An 18,030-nucleotide genomic window follows, 5' to 3' on the forward strand; every position below is an offset into this window, starting at 1 on the left:
ACAGGAGGAGGGAATGTGCTGGCACATCACTGCCAGGATCTGGGCTCAGGCAGGGGCACAGCACTTACATTATTTATGACCACGTAGATGGGACGCTGAATCAAGGCTGCTCGAGTGTTTGATCAGGCCAGGGCTGTCAGCATGGCTCACAGCTGGAGACACCAGATAACAGGAGAAAATTAAACCCCTTTTCCTCCCTCCCCTCGCCTCTCCAATGGACCTCTCTCAGAAAAGAAAAAGGAGGGAGGACAGCCCAGTAAATTAGGTCCACTGCCATATAACCTCTATCCCTGAGCCTTCTCCTGCCATCACTGGGGATGTTGGACCATCAGGCAGAGCCTGGGATATGCAGAGATGAAGGCTCAAGGATGCAGAGATGAAAGCTCAGGGATGCAACCACTGGTGCAGGAAGAGAAAGAGCCCAGGGAGCATGGAAACTGTGATTTCCAGCTAGGAAGGACCAAGCACAGCCCAGCTCGGCTCCAGCCTGCATTCTGATATTCCCAGACAAGTTCTACAGAGGCAAAGCGAAGCAGCACGGCAAGAGCGGAGCCAATGTGGCGAGCAGGCAGCTGGACCAGCCCCATGCCCGGCTCTGGTGCCCACGCGTGGTGGTCTGCAGACCCCGACCGAGGGGGCTGAGCTCCCCTGAGCATCCCCACCCCGCAGCAGGGCGGCTGTGCCTCCACAGGCTGCTCCCCCACCAAACAAACCCCCTTTCTCTGCCTTCCCCACAGGCTGGCGTCTCATCCACCTCCCTGAGACTTCAGTGTGGGACTGAGTCCGTGCTGCAGAAATCCGATTCCTGTCCACTTCCCACTCCACAGAGGCAATGAAACAGGCTGCATCTGATTTCTTCCTTTCCTTTCCAAACATTTCGGCCTCCTTTCCCTATCTTCGAGGAACAGATGCACGCATTCATAGCCATGCAAAAGAAAGTGCATATTTGCCTTTCTGACTGCAGTGCAGCTGGTAAAGCACAGGAGGGAAAATGATGTTTTGTACGAATACACAAATTATCTGCACTGATCTTATTACACTTGAATGGCAAACCTACAGAAGAAGAAAACATGAAAGAGCAAAGCATTGTTTGGGCTGCACCGATGTAGCATCATGATTGTTTATCCTCTCCAGCCACTCCATCATCCTAATCCCACCGTCTCCCACAGTGACAGGTCAGGAACAGTGATCTGCTAAATAGCATGATACAGAGGCAGCTGGAATACATACAGCAGGATGCAAACCATGCAACGCCTGGGAGACGGCAGCACCTCTGGACATCTTGCCTGCAATCCCCAGGCAGGTCCAGGCCAAGCATCCAATAACTTACAATCATTATCAGTGTTAAAAAGATTCATGCTACGATGGCACCAATTAGCGTCAGAGCGCTGCAATGCACAGGGGTGGTATAAAAACAAAAGCTCAGTAACTCCCTAACCCAAATCCTCGCACAGATATTCTCATTCATCACGCAAATACATCCCCAAAGCGCAGAGCGGAGCTGTGCAGAGGGGGCACACGGGACAGAAGGCTCCTCCGTGCCCCAAGGATGGTCCCTCGCACAGGACTGAGGCGTGTGGCTCTGTATGAGCGACCAAAAACCACAACTAAACCTATTAACTCCAGCACACAATACTTAGTTGAAATAGCGTTGCAGTCCCTCAGGCCTCAGCTGCAAAGCCGTCCACAGGCGCAGAGGGCTGGGGCAGGAGGGCGCAGGCAGCTCGTCCCCGGTGCGGTGGCATTGGATAAGCCCAGGTGACAGCAGCTAATTCCTAACGCTACAGACAACACAGCAACTCCGGCAAGTACAGAAAAACAATCACAAGGTGGAAATTCAAACAGAACACAAGTCACCTGCTATCAAAACAGGAGAATTTTGGCAAGTTTCCTACTTAGCACTTACTACATCAAGGCTGTTCAATGATGCTAATTAAAAAGGTACCTCCCAGACATACCCAGAAAGATTTATATCCCTAATTTGCGTTTCTCAGTTTATTTTTCTGTCCTCCGAGGCACCATTTTAATGATCATGGTATGATTGCTTGGAGGAGTTTAATTTTGCATGAGTGTCATTTGAAGATGAAGGTCTGTCCCGTCAGCGGCTTGATGGTCGCTCACCCCTGCTCTCCTGCAGCGGGGCTCAGCTGTTCATTGAGATTTTCTTGGTCTCCTGAGCTCGGCTTCACCAGCAGAAAAATAAATAACACTGGGCTCAGCCGCTCTCAGTGATCCAGCTGCTGTCCCTGTCCAGGGGCCGGGTGTGTATCGGTCTGTTTTGGGGGTGAATGAGCCTCAGAAATACCCACCGCAGAGCCAGCACCAGCAGCTGAGCTGGGGGACGCTGTGGGGGGTTGTCACCACAGAGCAGAGCAGCCTTGTCTTGAGATGTGATCACTCCCACCCAGCTCTCAAAAACAGAGCCCAGAAGGCAGCTGCTCCAGGGCAGCTCCCACACGCGAGGGGCTGCTCCGATGGGATGGGATGGGATGGGATAGGACAGCCAGAGTGGGATGTTTAATTGCAGACAATTAAAAGCATCCCCAGTCCTGTGATACTCACTCAAGGGCACCTCTGAAAGCAGAAGCCAGTGGCGCTCAGGAGGGGGCGGGTGTCCCTGGCAGCACCCCTTGCCCAGATGGTGCTGATAAGGCCCTGATTAGCAGCAAGTCTCCAGCCCCAGATAATAACTGCTTACGCTGATTAGGCTGGTAGGAGAGCTGATGAGGAAGGGAGGTGGTGACGCCCGTTTGCTGCACTGGGTCAGCTACAGAGTGACAGGGAAGCACCTGGGAGAGGTGGGGGCTGAGACAGTTGCTGTTAAACTGATACAGTCCACAACAAAAATACTTTAAAGCCACAATCCATCTTTCCTGGCAAAACATAAATACATGATGTAGAGCCACTCATTCCAGAGAGGGAAAACAAGAGCAATAATCCCTCCAAGATTTTACAAACAGCGCCTAGTGCCAGACCAAAACGAGTGGAAGGGAAAAGAAATGCAACGGGTGCCTTCAAACCAACCCACAGAACCTCTGCGGAGCACAGAGGTGAGAGTGCGCATCCCTCTGCCTCAAGGGGTCTGAATTCCCCCCTCAAAGGCGCAGCTCCCAGCCACAGGTCAGAGCACCCTTGGGTGCTGCATGGGGACTGCTCAGCAGTGGGGTGCAGGCGGCCGCAGCACCGCACCGACTTTTCTGTTCTGCCATGCAGATAATGAAAGAAATCATTTCTGCAGGGAGGGAGGTGCAGGGCAGGGGTGTACGAGGCTGTGCCTGGTGCTGGTGTGCGCTGGACACACGTCGCTGCCAGGCAGCACCCACCGTGCTCCTGTCCCCGCGCTGCCATGAAGCTACACAGCAAGATCCTCATCTCATGCCTCTCAAGCACGGCAGGTGTTTCTAGCACTACCTGAATATACTGCTAATGAGAGGCAATGGTCAGGAAGGAATCTGAATGAGCAGCTCAAGACAAAAGTTTCCCGCAACATGCTTACCTGTCACCTGCCATCCTGCGCCTGCTGGAAGTCTCATTATTTGATCGCAGCATCAGCCCTTCAGAAGAACTTCCCTGAACTCTCCTTCAATCGCACCCACCTGAGGAAACGAGGCGCTATCAGCGGAAGAGCAGTCTGCAGCACGGAGATGAACAAAGCAATGGGAGCGGTGGCAGGAAGAAATGAGAGAGGTGGGCTGGTGAGACATCGCTGCCGCCAAACCCCTTCCCTGGAGGGAAACGTCTTCTGGGAGGGCTGGGGAGGAAGGGAGAAGAACAACTGCTGGGAAGTTTTATTGCACAAATAAACTTCAGGCATCTCCACAGATCACCTGCCATTTAGTGCCACTGTCCAGACACTCCAGCTGAGAGTCCAGGGCCTCCTCTGTCCGATTCAGTAATGGCAGAAACACATTGTCTAAACAATGGGAGACTGTTTGCTTCAGCTACATTGCACTACTACACACTGTTCCCACAGAGAAAGCATCCCCCTTCCCCTCAAACTATCACTGTGAAAACCAAACCTGGAAACTTGGCAGTTCACGGTCAGTGTTTTTGACTCAGAGAGATCCTGCAGTGAACTTTCCCATCTACTGGTTGTTGTCATGGCAAGCAGAGCGGAGAAGGAACAACAGAGGTGGATAGTCCTTGACACGCTCCATCCTTGGACTAATGGCAGTTCCCCAGCAAAACAATCCCAACAGCAACTATCAAGGCGCTTTTAAAATGGGAAAAGCAAAAACAGATTAAAAAGCCATTTGAAACCTTGAAGCTGAATGCCAAGTGGAAGGGAACGTCGAGCAGCCAGGGCCGTACACGCTCGGTGAACAATGCGGAGACGCTTCTTTGTCGGCAAAGCTAAATGGACCCTGATTGTCAAATCGGAGCGAGTGACAAGCCTTGGGAGGCCACGGGGACAGCACTTGACAGAATGACAATCGGTGCTGCTTCATGCTTAGTGGTTACAACACACAAAACCTTCCACACAGGGGCTGAGGAGCAGACCTGTGCCTCGTGCCATTGCCAGCACAAGGTACCAAAGAGGGGCAAGACAAAAGATGACTTTCAAATGCAGAATTCAATTATGCTCCAGCCGTGTGAATCACCATTCCGCCGGCTGGATTATTTTCTTTCCTTGCTGGAGCCCGCCCAAAGATTCGGAGAGTATCTGCAACCTGGGAATGGAAAAAGAACTTCTTACTGTTTCAAGAACGGCAAGCAGTTGTTTCTGAGCCAAAGCTTTATTGTTTCCAGTAGTAAAACACTACATAAAAGTTATAAGGGATGGAGACAAGAACAACAAAATAATAAAAGAAACACAAACGACCAGAGCAGACTGAACACCATACACTGAGACCTTCTTGTGCACCTTGAGCCACCTCAAAAGGCAGTCAAGGGGTACAAGTTTTGGATAATATTCCACCCAAAGCTACAAAACACAACCAAGAGAGATGCAACAAAGGGGAAAGCGATCTTTAACAGAAAAAATGTGCACAGAGCTGAGGATGTTCCTCTATCCCATTCAAACATGACTACATCACATTCTCCTGGGCTAGATCCAAGAGGACTCTTTCCACAGATGACTGAACAGTTCTGGTTCGAACCCAGGTGGAATTACTCCATGGAGGTGAAATACAGAGGTAAAAAAGAAAAGTTTCCAGTCTCACTGGTACAAAGGCAGTCCCACATTTATCTCTGAGAGTGTGTTACAAAACCTAGTCTCAGTTAAAAACCAAATTCATGCCTCAAAGGGGCACAGTAAGCCAGCAGGCATGACCAGGTCCCTGCGCAGAGCTGACAATCCACAGCCCTGGGACACGAGGTGGGGGGAAAACACGCCTGACCTGCCCTGGAATGAAGCACAAGAAAATCAAGAAGAGTTAGAAATGCCATGCTCAATTTTAAAAACTCTTTCCAACTCGGCATAGAGTTTTTGATGGGAAAGTAACAGGTTTAAAGGAAATTGAGTCATTTCTTAAGCGTCTTTTTTCCTTTTCCTTCTTCTAAGGCATTAACTCAGGCTGGCAGGCCAGGCTGTCTGAGGCACTGCGGTAATGACAGTGTGAGCAAGGCAGCCTCAGTAGGGCTGTCAAGAGCTCCAAGGCAAGACAGGACTTCTTTTGGTGGAAAAACACTTCTGAAATTGAAGACCCTACAGCTCTCAGAAGAAACAGCATGACTTCAGCTCTGAAATCATACCGGTATTTCAGCAAAAGCCGACTTCTGGATTTACTTGTCCAGAAGCAGCTAATAATTTTGGCATCTCCCCTTTCAGAAATGCAGCTGGTGGAGTATCAATGGCCAGGCACAGACCATGACATAAAGTATCCCGCAGTGGAGAACACCTTCATCCCTTGCTCTCTCCACCATTGATGTTGTGAAGCTCACGTTGAGCGGTTCCTCTTCATGCCATCTCAAAGAGTCCACGTCATCCACAGGTTTCATTTTCCTTTTTAAAAGGGCAGAAACAGATCACGGAGGAAGAGCTAGAAGGATTTTCCCAGCAACCGGCCACAGCATGTTAGATGGAACAGCAGTAAGGGAACGGTCCTCTGTTGGACCATGTTCATTTAGAAAAAAAGCCAAAGATTGATTTCCGATCTCCTGTTAGGGCGTTCCAGCACCCAATCTCATTTATCTTCATACTGCAGCCATTTGTAAGAGTATATACTACATGCACACAAAGCGCCCAGCAGCAAAGAACAGAACAAAAGAGTAATAACCAAGGGAAAAGGCTGACATTAACAGACACAAATTGCCTTTAAAGCTATGATTTCAGGGGGAACTTTTTGAAATCCTTTGTTTTTTTCAGTAAAAGACGGGTCAAATCCAAAGCATTTAATAAAAATCCAGAGACTCCTACTTGCCTAGTGTGGGTTTTGTTCAGGCCTTCAAAGATTTAATGGCTCTAGATATGTCAAGTAATTCCATTTTCCCTCCAAGGCCTGACAGATGAGAAAACTGACCATCCCAGAGAATAAGCAGGACCGGGGCACACGGCTTTCTATGGCCTGACTCACGATGACACCAAAGGCCCCTGCTCATGCAAGAGCTGCCAAGGTGTGTATGTGGGAGAAGAAATCTGCACAGCTTAACAAGGTAAAGGAATTTGAAAGCTGTTATCGAATTTGGGTACGCAAAGGCAGGTGGCCGGGCTGTGGGGTGGTGGGTGTTCTCAGGAGCTGCAGCACACACAGTCCCCATGACCCCCCTGCCAAAGCATCACACTCACCACAGGACACACACAGAGCCAGGACACTGAAAAATGCATAGCAAACTTCTTTGAGAGTTTCTTCATGAACTCAAGTGTCTCCCTGAGCAGACAGGGAAGTGAATGTGAAGACAACTTCACCAGCTTGTTTGGGATGTCACCAGCAAACACACACCAACTCAAACCAGAACGACGATGACAAGAAACACAAGAGGTGGCACCCTGGGCATCAAGTGCAAATCGAAGCCCTGGTGTCACCCTTGGGATTCCCAGAGGGAAAGACATCCCTGGACTGAGAAGGAGCAGAAGGGCTGTGGTCTCCTCACACCCCACTTCAGGGGCATTGGGGTGAATTTCCCTTTCTCCTGAGGACAGCAAAGCCAGGAGCTGAATGCAGCGCTGGGCTGGGCAAGCCAGAAAGAGCAGAGGTGATGCACCTTTCTGCAGCTCCCGTGAGCACTTTGTGTGCCCCTTTTCCCAAACACGGCTCTGGACCACACGGCAGCACCGCACAGCACGGCACCCCTCTCCGAGCAGCACCCCAAAGTGTGTGTCAGTCAGAAGGGGAGACCAGACCAAACCATAGAGCAGGTCAGCGAGGCAAGGAGGACTGGCAGGTGCTTTCCCAGGTGCCATCGTATTGCTGACGCCTGTGCAAGAGCCGGCACCATAAAGTCACCACCAGCAGCAACTGCCATCCGGAGTGAGGTCTGGAGGAGTGGGCAAGGGGCGAATGGTGGATCCACGCAAAGCAGCTCCATCTTCACCTTCATCAGCATCGTGTTCTGGTGTGGACGGACCGTTTGCCTTCAAAATATACAAAGACAAAAGTTTTGATTGGAAAGAAGTGAGAGACTTGACAAAGTTATTTTAGGTTGCTTTTCCATGCTCAGTGCCACTTTAAATGCTTCCTAAAAATAATAATGAAGAGAACGTCTGTGCATCATTACTCCACACTCTGTCAGCAGTCAGGGCCCATTAAACTTTATTAAAGAAAAGACAGGGGAAAGAAATGAGGAAAGAAGGAGAAAGGAGTTGTACTGCTAGAACTAGTCCTCTGCTACACGCTTCACTCAGAGGGCTGAGTCAGAAAGCCAAGCCTCAGCTCTCAGAGGTTTCCAAACCAGGTGACAGCACCTAGATGACACACAGCATGTGACCCCCTTGTCCCCACATGTCCGGGCCATGGACAGGAGCCACAGCAGAATGTCGCCCGTGTCTGGGGACGGGCGCAGGAGAGCGATGTTCTGCTGCACAAGGCACCCTGGCTCATGACTAAATGGATTCAAGCTCATCACTGGGTGACAGGCATGGTTGGCAACAGGGGGGCTCTAAGGTGGCGGTGGGCCAGTACGAATTTCTCCCACTCTGAACTGAAGTGGCCACCAATTACCTTGACTCCTGGAGAAAGGACAGGAGGTGTTTCCAGCCACTACGTTCATGCGGAATGTTCAAGGCACAGGGAGTCCTGCAAATTCCTCCCACCCGCTACTGGCCGACATCCCAGCTGAAAGATAACCTCCCGCGCCATCAAACCTCTCAATGTGTTTACAAAGACTCCAAAATCCAGACTTTTAACTTCTATATTACTGACCTCCCATGCTCTTTCCCCTATGCTTTCGTTTGAAAGATTACATCAACTATTGCCCTCAGTGCTTTGTGCAAAACGCTGAATAGAAAGTTGGAAGCGCAAGGAGTAAATGTATTGCAAAGGGCAGAGAATAAGTCTAAGGACGTGGGGGCAGGAGGCCAGACAGGCTGTTTGATCAAAGACCAAAGCAGAGACCTCTGTAATGTGAAAAAAGGCACAAAAATAGGAGTTTCATCTTCAGCAGCAGACTTGTTTCCAGATATATTGAGTGAAAGTGGCAAGAGAATGAGTCTTTGTCATTCCTCTATTTTCAAGGAAAAAGTCTTCAATTTAAAACTCCATAAAGAATTACAGAAATAGTGAAAGTAATTTATTTTTTACGTCCTCAAGCCTTTATTCACTTAACTCCAAGGCGGGCTCAAAGGAGATGAAAATGTTTTGGTTTTACCACTCGAGGACAAAAATACTTTAATTCCTTAAAACATGGAACAGGGCCTGTGCTTCTTCTGAGGTTCATATTTACATATGCATTGTATCAAGAATGCAAACCTTGAATAATTTCTTAATGCTGCCACTACCTGAAAACATATTTTATTTATAAATGCAGCCAAATACCCACCTATTTCACTGCAAAGCCAGCCCTGCGAGACTACGTTGTTTGGCTGCAGATCACACAGATGAGGGAGCGAGCAGCCTGAAAACATTTAAGCAACTTTCTCACCAAGCGCAGGAAAACAAAAGTCACCTCCCCAAAGACTGCCGTGAAGAAAAGTCATTAAAGAAATTACTATCCCATTCGGAGCCTAATTACTGTTAGGACAATTTTTTTTCCTACGTGGAATGGAGTAGTTAGACCCACTGAAGCAAAATGTTACCTACTCATCGTCCCTGAGGGAGCAAAACAGACATCTGAGAAACAGAAGGGAATGAAAAAAAAAAGAAGTTAATGCTTTAACTTCAAAGATGCCCTGAGAATAATGCAGAACGGCTCTGCCTGTCTCGTGTATTAACAGATTGCATATTTATGAGCAAAAGTTGATGCCTACCCCAGCCAGGGAGCCACGGAGAGAGTGACACCACCTCATTTCTAAATCCACTGAATTCCTGAAAGACAGGGCATAAATCTCCCCAAATGAGGAGAGCTGGAAGCAGCATTTCCTGCCCATCTCTCAGCTCCAGGCCCTTTGCTCAGCTCTGCTCAGCCTCTCCCCTGACAGCTGCCAAGCAGCAGCCACAGGCAGGTATCCAGAAGCTCCAGCACCCTGGGAGAAGGGTCCAGGCCAGACCTGCTGACCTCCTGGTCCTTCCAGCCGGTCCACCCCATCACCACGAGCCACAGCGGTTCCTACACCCCACCAGGTGCTGCCATCATCACTTCAGCTCCCGGACTCAGCACCACCGCTATTTAACGTGGCTCTGTTTAACCACTAGCTGCTCTGCCACTCTTGAAGTATTAATGATTTAGGCAGAACACTGGCAAACAAGCAGAGATGTGGAGACTGGGATTTGCACTCAGACATAGGCTACTTGTTCATTAGCTTATCTTGTGGCTGTTCCTCAAACCTCCTCTTTGAAGCACAAATCACAGCTTTCTCCAGCCCCACAGCCCACGCCGAGCTCACTCACCATTCCCTACCAGCAAGTTGTTCAGGTGATCCACAAAATACCAAACGGGACTGACCTGTTCCTCAGAAGACACTGAGGACAGTGCCATTAAGTGGGACCCACCAAAGCAGAACTTGGTAGTCATCTGAGATGCCTTTTGCTCTTCATTTACCCCCTGCAGCAGCCAGGTCCAAGCTTAAAGACATTATCTCTATTAAAAGCTCTCCATGGGCTTATGAAAACCACTGTAAGATGCTGATTAACTCTGTTTAATATTCCCTTTCTTTAATAAAGATGTCATAATTAACAATAGGGAGCATTTTGCTCTTTTTTAACTGAGGAACCTCTTAACATATTTAGCTGTACGGCCAGAACAAGGTGAGTCACATCCCTAGCTGGGGGCAAGTGAGGGAAAAAGAAAGATTGTGCTTCTTTCCTGTGTGCAAATTTCATTCTCCTTAGGATAAAATATTCTCCAGGAAAATCAGAGCATGACCTTCTTCTTAACAGGTATCATGTCAGAGCGGGCACCTTCAGGAACCGAAGCTTCAGAAAAACAAGAAACACCAGACCCTCAGAAATGATGCTGCTTTTGAAAGGGCTTGAAAGCAGGTGGTAAAATATATCTATCTATCTATCTATCTGTATATATATACATATATAAAAAAAATGGCAGCCTCTCAACTCAACACACTCTCTGCAACTTTGGCTAAGGTTGCCTAAATCCCAATGCAGCTCTGACAATGAGTCATTTTATGACAAACCCCAGGCTTCATTATCTGCCTCACCAAACCCCAGCCGGAGCCAGAGCAACACTCTGGAAACCTACACCCTCTGCTTAATAGCTGCTTGTTTTCCCTTGACCGCACAACCACGCTGTCATCTTGGCCTTCGGGCTTAAAAGAGCTGTGGACTATCAGGGCAGCTGCATTTGCAGTACCACTCCCTAATTCCCTGTTCCAGCTGTAGCCTGGGATTTAAGGATGCTAAAGTGTTCTGCAAAGTCGCACTTGAGAGCAGAATTAGAGCAGAGGTGAGAAAAAGAAGTGAAAAGAAAGTCACCGGTAGAACAACACCTGAGGTGCTAATATGAAGCAAAAATTTGCTCTCAACGCAGTGTTATAAAGTTGCAGAGTCTTTCAGAAAAACTATAGCAAAATCTCCCTTTAACATCCTCAGTCTGCAGCTGGGGGATCAGCAATTTAAATGAGAAAGGATCTTTGCCCCTTGCTCTGGTTTTGTGTCAGAGTGGAGCTCAGGGACTGTCCCACAGGCAGGTGGATGCAGCCAAGAGTTTTGGCAGTTTTGACACAGAGCATCCATCACCTCCAGCACCCCCTAAAGACACGAACAGCCGGAGTGGCCTCTGCTCTTTGGCAGAGCTCCTCTGGACAGCAGGACACTTCCTAAGGGGCTACAGCACTGATTTTGCTTTTCTCTTTATTTTCTGCTGGCAAAGCACAGGCCATTCACTATCGCAGCCTCCTGGATGTCTGATCTGCTCAAACCACCGGCTACGGAGCTGCACAGAACACGAGGCCACGCAACTCATATCACTGCAAAATGCTGATTACTAAATTCATACGTAATGGATCGTGATTGCCAATAGTTCACTGCATAGATCACATTGTGGCAGCGTCTCTCCAGCTGGGCACGTTAAGTGCTGTTGGAAATAAACAAACACCGACCATGCTCACTCCTGTGTGGAGGGAAAACAACCTCACTTTCCTTCTCCCCTCCCCACCTCGAGGTGCTGAAGATGACCCACACCACAGGGCAGAGCACAGGGCCATGGCAAACACAACGCAGGCACATCACCTGCCTCACACCACATGCTCAGCTTCCAGCCTCACCTCCTCACCGAGACCTTTGGCAGAGCTGGTGGCTGATTCCCTAATGGGACACGACACAGAATCCTCGTTGCCACCCTCCAGCAGCTCCCAAGGCCGCCCCTGCCAACTGCAACCACCACCAGCTTCATTCCCCCAGCACACACGAGCAGAAATACTCGTCGCTGCCGCCCCAACTCCCTCCCCAGCTCCTGGGGCCATGGAACCCTCCTACTGAGGCACCGTGGCTGAGCAGAGCAGAGCAGCCCCTTCTGCAGGAACTGGGAAAGATAATAAATGACCTCAGACATAATAAAGATCTTTACAGATATTCTCTAGGCAGCCAACCTGGCTTAACCTTTTCCTTAGCAGGATCCTCTCTGCATCTCAGGGACTGTTTTAACAGGGCTCATGAGATTACTCTAGTTTTCATTTTTTAAATACATGTCATTTCTAGCTTTCCCCTGCCTAGCAAGGAGAGACCTCACTGGAAAGCATTAACTCCTTGTGCCAAGCTTTGCATGCAAGTTTTTTAGCAGGAAAAAGGCATTTTCTGCCTCTGAGATATTGTTTGTGCTGTCATGGCCAGGCAGCAGTTAGTTCAAACAGCTGGCAGGAAAGCTCTAAGTGTTGAGTGCTACACAAACACACTGTCCAGGTGTGTACCCATTGGCCCTCAGCATGGCCATGGAGCACCAGCAGAAAAAGCCCCCAAGGGGTCACACCCACTGTCCACCACCACCGCTTCAAGTCTAGAATCATAAAATCACAGAATGGCTTGGGCTAAGGGACCTTCAAAGCTCCTCCAGTGCCACCCCTGCCATGAGCAGGGACATCTTCACCAGCTCAGGTTGCTCAGAGCCCCGTCCAGCCTGGCCTGGGATATCTCCAGGGATGGTTCATCCACCACCTCTCTGGGCAACCAGGGCCAGGCTCTCACCACCATAAGGGGCAACAATTTCTTCCTCATGTCTGGCCTGAATCTTCTCTCTTTTAGTCAAAAGCATTACCCCTTGTCCTATTGCAACGATCTTGCAGAACCTGCTGTGCAGTTCCCATAGGCACCAGAGCCAACACACATCGGGACTCAGTCGTCTCTAACACCACAGCCAGCGGGGGCTTAAAATAAACCTCCCAGTCTGGGGCAGCACTATAATCCAGAGAGAGACAGAGCAGAAGCATCACTCATGTGACTTACTTTGCGAAAAGTAAAATTAAAGAAAACTGCAAATCCCTGAAACTTGGGAAGTGATGGAAGAGCAGAGAAGCAATTTTATGTTGGGTATTTCTAGCGGGAAGCATGGGGAGCGGCACTATGGCTCCATGTTGCACTAACGGATAAACCTGCTCCCTCTAATCCAATTTACGCCTCAACATGCACAGCACAAAACAGGCTCAGGAACAAAAGGAGTGGTGGTTCACAGGGCAGCAGGAACGCTCTGGAGGGAGCGGCGCTAAACGATAACTTAAGGGGTTATTGAATAGATTAGCGGGAACTGCAGAGAGAACACATTTGCATCTCTTTCAGCTGCTCCAGATCAGATGTGATAGCAGCCTCTGCTCTCACAGTCACTTAATTGTTCCAAGGTTGTTGAGGGGGAAAAAGTATCTTTTTTTTTGGGTTTTTTTTGCACTGCAGAGTTCTGGGAAGAGCCATGTTTGGCTTTAAGAGCCATCTAACATGAGGACAATTTTTATTCAGTCTCATAAAGCTGCTGGACTTCTGCTTTGCTCCAGTGAAAGCTCAATCTGTTGTGCTGCAGGGCAGATCGGAACTCGAGGCCTTTGCAGAGGGACAGACCCGGCTATGGCTGCTTGTGGGGGTGGGTGTAGGCAGCTCCCACCCCAGACAATTACTCACGTTGCAGTACAGATTCTGCACTCAGGGAAGAAGGAAGGAGTGAGCTGTAACACGGTGACAGCATCTGCCATGAGAAAAGCAGCAGGGAAAGGTGATCCCAGGCTGCGGCTTTGCCAGGTGTGCCTCAGAGAAAGCTGTGCTTTCGGGCAATTTGGCCCCAGAATCACAGATCTGCTCAGAAAGAAGGTTCAGCTTACCAGGGGCCCTGCTGACAGCATCGCTGTTGCGCCCATCTGCTGGCTGGTTGCTCTGGCAGCTCTCCATGGCACTGGGGGCAGCCCCCTGCTCGCTGCCCAGGCTGCTGCGGCTCCCCGAGAGTGTTGGGGAGTGGGTGCTCCCCAGCATGCTGCCCACGGCTGGGCTGGGCTCCCTGATGGGTGCTGTGGGGACACAACAGAGAGATGCTGCTGTGGGATGGAGAAGAGGATGCAGATGCTGCGCCATGTTCTAAAAGAGTAGCAGCCTACCCGCTCTCAGCCAGGGCCCCTCGGAACAGGGTCTAAGCCCAGTTCCTTTGTTTTGCTCCTAAAAAGGCACCATCAACGCCGGTGCTATGAAGTCAGGAGCAAGGAGCTGAGCAGAGATGTGCTGCCAGGTGGCAAACCCTGAAAGGCTGCAGGCAATGGGGCAACCCACCACCGGCTTGACCATTGCTCCTGTTCCAGTGAGAAGGGACCAGATCCTCACCTGGCACGGCTAAAGCCATGGGGCAGGCAGGTGGCTGAGCCAAAACCCACCATACCATGAGCCAGACATTCAAGCACTTTACACTTCCCACCCTCCAGTCACGAGGAACAGCAACTCCTCACCCAGTCCTGGTCGGTGCTTTCTGCCTTGTGAGCCTCTTGACCCGGCAGGTAACGACTTGTCGTCCAGGCTGGAGGAACTGAACTCCGAGTCACTCTCGCTGTCGCTAGAAACCACTGCAGAAAAGATCGGGGGGAGGAGAGAGACAGTTATTCACAATGTTCATAACTTACCAAAGAAGGTGCCAGATGGATCCAAATAAAACACAAACAAATGCTGACTCGCCGATCACGGTCTCCCTCTCCAAAAGGAGCCCTACCTGCAGTTCCCCCACAGCTGTTCGCCCTTCCTCTCAAACATGATGTGCTTTTACTTTTCACAGATGATTTATAACTCCATCACACACACTTCTGGTGGTGCCAGCAGCTGAAGCAGATGCACACACCACCGGTGCTTTTCTCCTAAACCTGACTGGGACCATGGGGACCACACCATTCCTGTGCTGTGCTTTGCTGCTCAAAGCTCCCAGCCCCAGAGCCCCATGGCTGGGCCAGCATGGGTAACGTGGGGAGGGGGCTGGCTGGCTCCAAACCGCATTGCAAGTGCAGCAGGGTCTCTGTAGAGGCTCTGGGATCCACAAGGAAAACACCAAATAAATACCAAATACTGAATAAAAAACCCTGCAGCGATTACACAAAGAACCAGCTTTATTAGCTCATTGTCCATTCAGCAAACACATCCCCATCAGCACACCGCCCAGCATTATATTATTCCCATGCCCTCACGGTTTAAAAACAAGGGTCACTCCTCTTCCTCAAGGAGACTGTTGCCCCATTTCAAGGTTGCTTTTTTCTTCTCTTTTTTCCCTCCCTGAATTCTGGCCCTAATCCTGATGCTTTCCACCCTCCAGTTTCCACAAGAGCTGAAGGAGCCTCATTTTGCCAGACACAATTTCCCAAATTGGTAGGTTATTTCCACTTTTCCACGCAATTATGCAAGTACCTCTCCTGCTTACACCAGTGTAAAAGATAACTCGACTGCCAGCTGCTCTGGGTAAAATGAGAAGGGTGTTCTTCCATCTCCTGGGTTTTTGTAATGACCTGATCTCGGAACAGAAATGATGGTGGTGAGAAGGAAAGCAACGAGAAAATAGCTGGTTTTTGTTTGAGGGATTGCACCCACAGCATTTGTCCATCCGACCAAGGCAGGTACCAGCTCTCCTTGCAGCCAAGAAGCCATTTCAAACAGCGGGTCACAACTCCTGGTGGAAAGTACCATATTGGCTCCAGTGGGCCACAGGGCAGGCAACACTGCAACCTACAGTCTCTGTTGCAGAAAAAGCCTCAACTATTTCTTTGTATCCACCAGCATGTACTTGTAAGCTCACATTTCTACGAGAGATGAGTTCCCCATCCTGCTGCTGATCAAACCCCTTTCCCGTTACCCATGGTGCCTGGCCCCACGGTGCTGTGGGGCGCAGGGGGGACACGGGTGCAGTGGGTGGCACAAGGTGACAACCGCCGGGCAGCAAAGAGATCTGTCAGCCCACCTCTCTGTATCAGCGCTAAAATTCACTACACGAGGTTTGCAGAGCTGCAAACCCTTTAACGCTGCCCGGGGCGGGAAGATGGGGTGTCCCTGCGCTCACACAGACGAGCACAAGCTGCCAAACGTTCCTGCCAAGGACCTCTGCAGACACTCCTGTATTCAGGTAGCGATCTGTACTACACAAAATATTTATTAAAAAGTAAAAAAATTATTATCTGAAATAGAGCTTTTCTGGAGTTAACATCTCTGAGGATATTAAAGCTGGCTGTTAGTGTTATTGCAGTGTTATTGGAGCTGGCCAGGCAGCTGCTGCACTGCTGGGAAGAGCTGTGCAGAGGCGGGGGCTGCCCGTGCTGCCCCCCTGGGCACCAGCATCCCCCAGGCACTGTCAGAAATGGGACTTGAGACCTGTGATGAAAGGGGCTGCGAGCTGACCCGGGCAGAGCGAAGCCCCGTTACGAACAGGGCTGAAAGTCCTCAAAGCAAAGGTTTGGTTTTGGGCTTTGCCATCTTAATGGCAGCTTCACTGCTTCCCCAGAGCTCCTCAGGAGAGGTGGGGTCTATACAAATACTCTTAATAACAACCCATCCACACCAGGCTCTTTGCTACAAAATCCAAATCTCAGCTGTGAGAATCATTCTGACCATTCCATTGCCCAATTCCCTCAGCAAATGCACTCCTGTCCCCCTTCGGCATCATCTTCTTTTGGCCTCCTTGATTCATAAAACCCATCGCTTTAGAATAGCTCCTTCCTGCATGAATCCTTTAAAAATGCTGGAAGTCAGGATTTATTTGGAGAAGGCCCCAGTGACTCAGTGGAGGTGACTTTAGCTGCCTTCCCTTCTGCCATTCAGCAGCTCAGAGAGGACCAGTGCAAGAGGAGGAAAGTATTAATGACACAAAGGCACTGGCACCACAGGAGCAGTCCTGTCTGCTTTCATTCCCTCTGCTGCCAATAAGAATGTATTTTACCCATTGCACCAATGTTTCCCTTTAAGGCAATTTTTCTCACAAAGCTCCCAGACCTTCTGCTGGCACTTTCCAGAGCCCAGAAGTCATAAATCTGGTGTTCCAGCAGTTGCTGATATATCAATAAGAGTCGTTGGACAGCTGTACTTTCAGAGAACGTAACAGATTTATTCCTTTCCATCTCCAGCTGACTGAAAAAAAGCTCATAAAAAAAATATGCTGAGATAAAACTTGCAAGAAAAGCACTATTGCCACAGGGAATGGGTCCCTCATCAAGGGCCTGAACCCCTGCAGCTGCTGCCGGAGCCAGAGATACCTCCAACACGTGGTTCAACCTCCAAGCCAGAGGTACCAGAGCCTCGTGGCACACAGAGACACTGGGAATGGCGGAGAATTACCGGGCTGCACTTAACCCTGGCAGCAGATGCGGGGAGGCTGTGCTGAGGCCAAGGGAAAGGAGAACTTGCTGGGGTTGTGCTCTATTATTAATGCATGTGTTTGGCACGGGCACACCTGTGATGGGACAAGCCAGCCACACTGCCCATCACAGCACAGAGCTCAGTTCCTGCACACACCAAGCTTGGCATTTCTTGCAGATGCCAAAAATACAGAAAAAAAACCCATGGGAACACACAGGCATCCTGCAGCAACAGCTCTGAACAGCCACACGTGCCCTTGGACAAAGATCTTCCCCTGTGGCACCCGTATCATCAGCCTTTGCAAACACCAGAACACCAACATCTCCCAGTCACTGTGCGAGGAAGAGTTGAAGATGAAGTATTTAATTGCAACCCAAGCTTCTCACTGAGTGTCTGAGGGACATCTACAAGCAATAGGATGGGACCGGACCCACCTGCTCTCCCCTACAGAAACAGCACACGTACAGCTTTGGCACTGCCAAAACTCATTGGATGAGCCCTCAGTGACCTGCAACATGCTTGACTTGCCCCAGCACACTCCCCTCTGCTCCATCACTTGGGGATCTGGCATCCAGCACAGACACCAGACAAACCCGCTGCTCCTGCGTCTCTACAGCACCAAGTCCAGGGCGTCACATCGCTTGGCAAGACAACCAGAGCCCATTGCAACAGAAGAAACCAGCAGAGACCGAGCAGAGCAGCAGGCAGCCCCCATTCCAAACAGTGCAACAGCTCAGGGATCACACTTCTCTGT

At 49.9% G+C, this 18,030-nt stretch overlaps 1 protein-coding gene across 10 annotated transcripts in view; it reads right to left on the reverse strand.

Moving 5' to 3' along the window:
• Nucleotides 1-4,717: 4,717 nt before the first annotated feature.
• The window catches only part of RPH3AL (rabphilin 3A like (without C2 domains)), a 39,778-nt gene continuing 26,465 nt past the window's right edge, over nucleotides 4,718-18,030 (reverse strand). For all 10 annotated transcript variants that reach the window (XM_065036802.1, XM_065036807.1, XM_065036801.1 and 7 more), the window contains 3 exons: nucleotides 14,402-14,515; nucleotides 13,790-13,972; nucleotides 4,718-7,513 (listed from right to left, as the gene is read on the reverse strand). In XM_065036802.1, the coding sequence (XP_064892874.1) occupies nucleotides 7,479-7,513; nucleotides 13,790-13,972; nucleotides 14,402-14,515 (332 nt within the window). In that variant the 3' untranslated portion in view covers nucleotides 4,718-7,478. The remainder of the gene's footprint in view (nucleotides 7,514-13,789; nucleotides 13,973-14,401; nucleotides 14,516-18,030) is intronic.

Source organism: Columba livia, chromosome 20 (assembly GCF_036013475.1).
Source record: "Columba livia isolate bColLiv1 breed racing homer chromosome 20, bColLiv1.pat.W.v2, whole genome shotgun sequence".
Lineage (NCBI taxonomy): Eukaryota > Metazoa > Chordata > Aves > Columbiformes > Columbidae > Columba > Columba livia.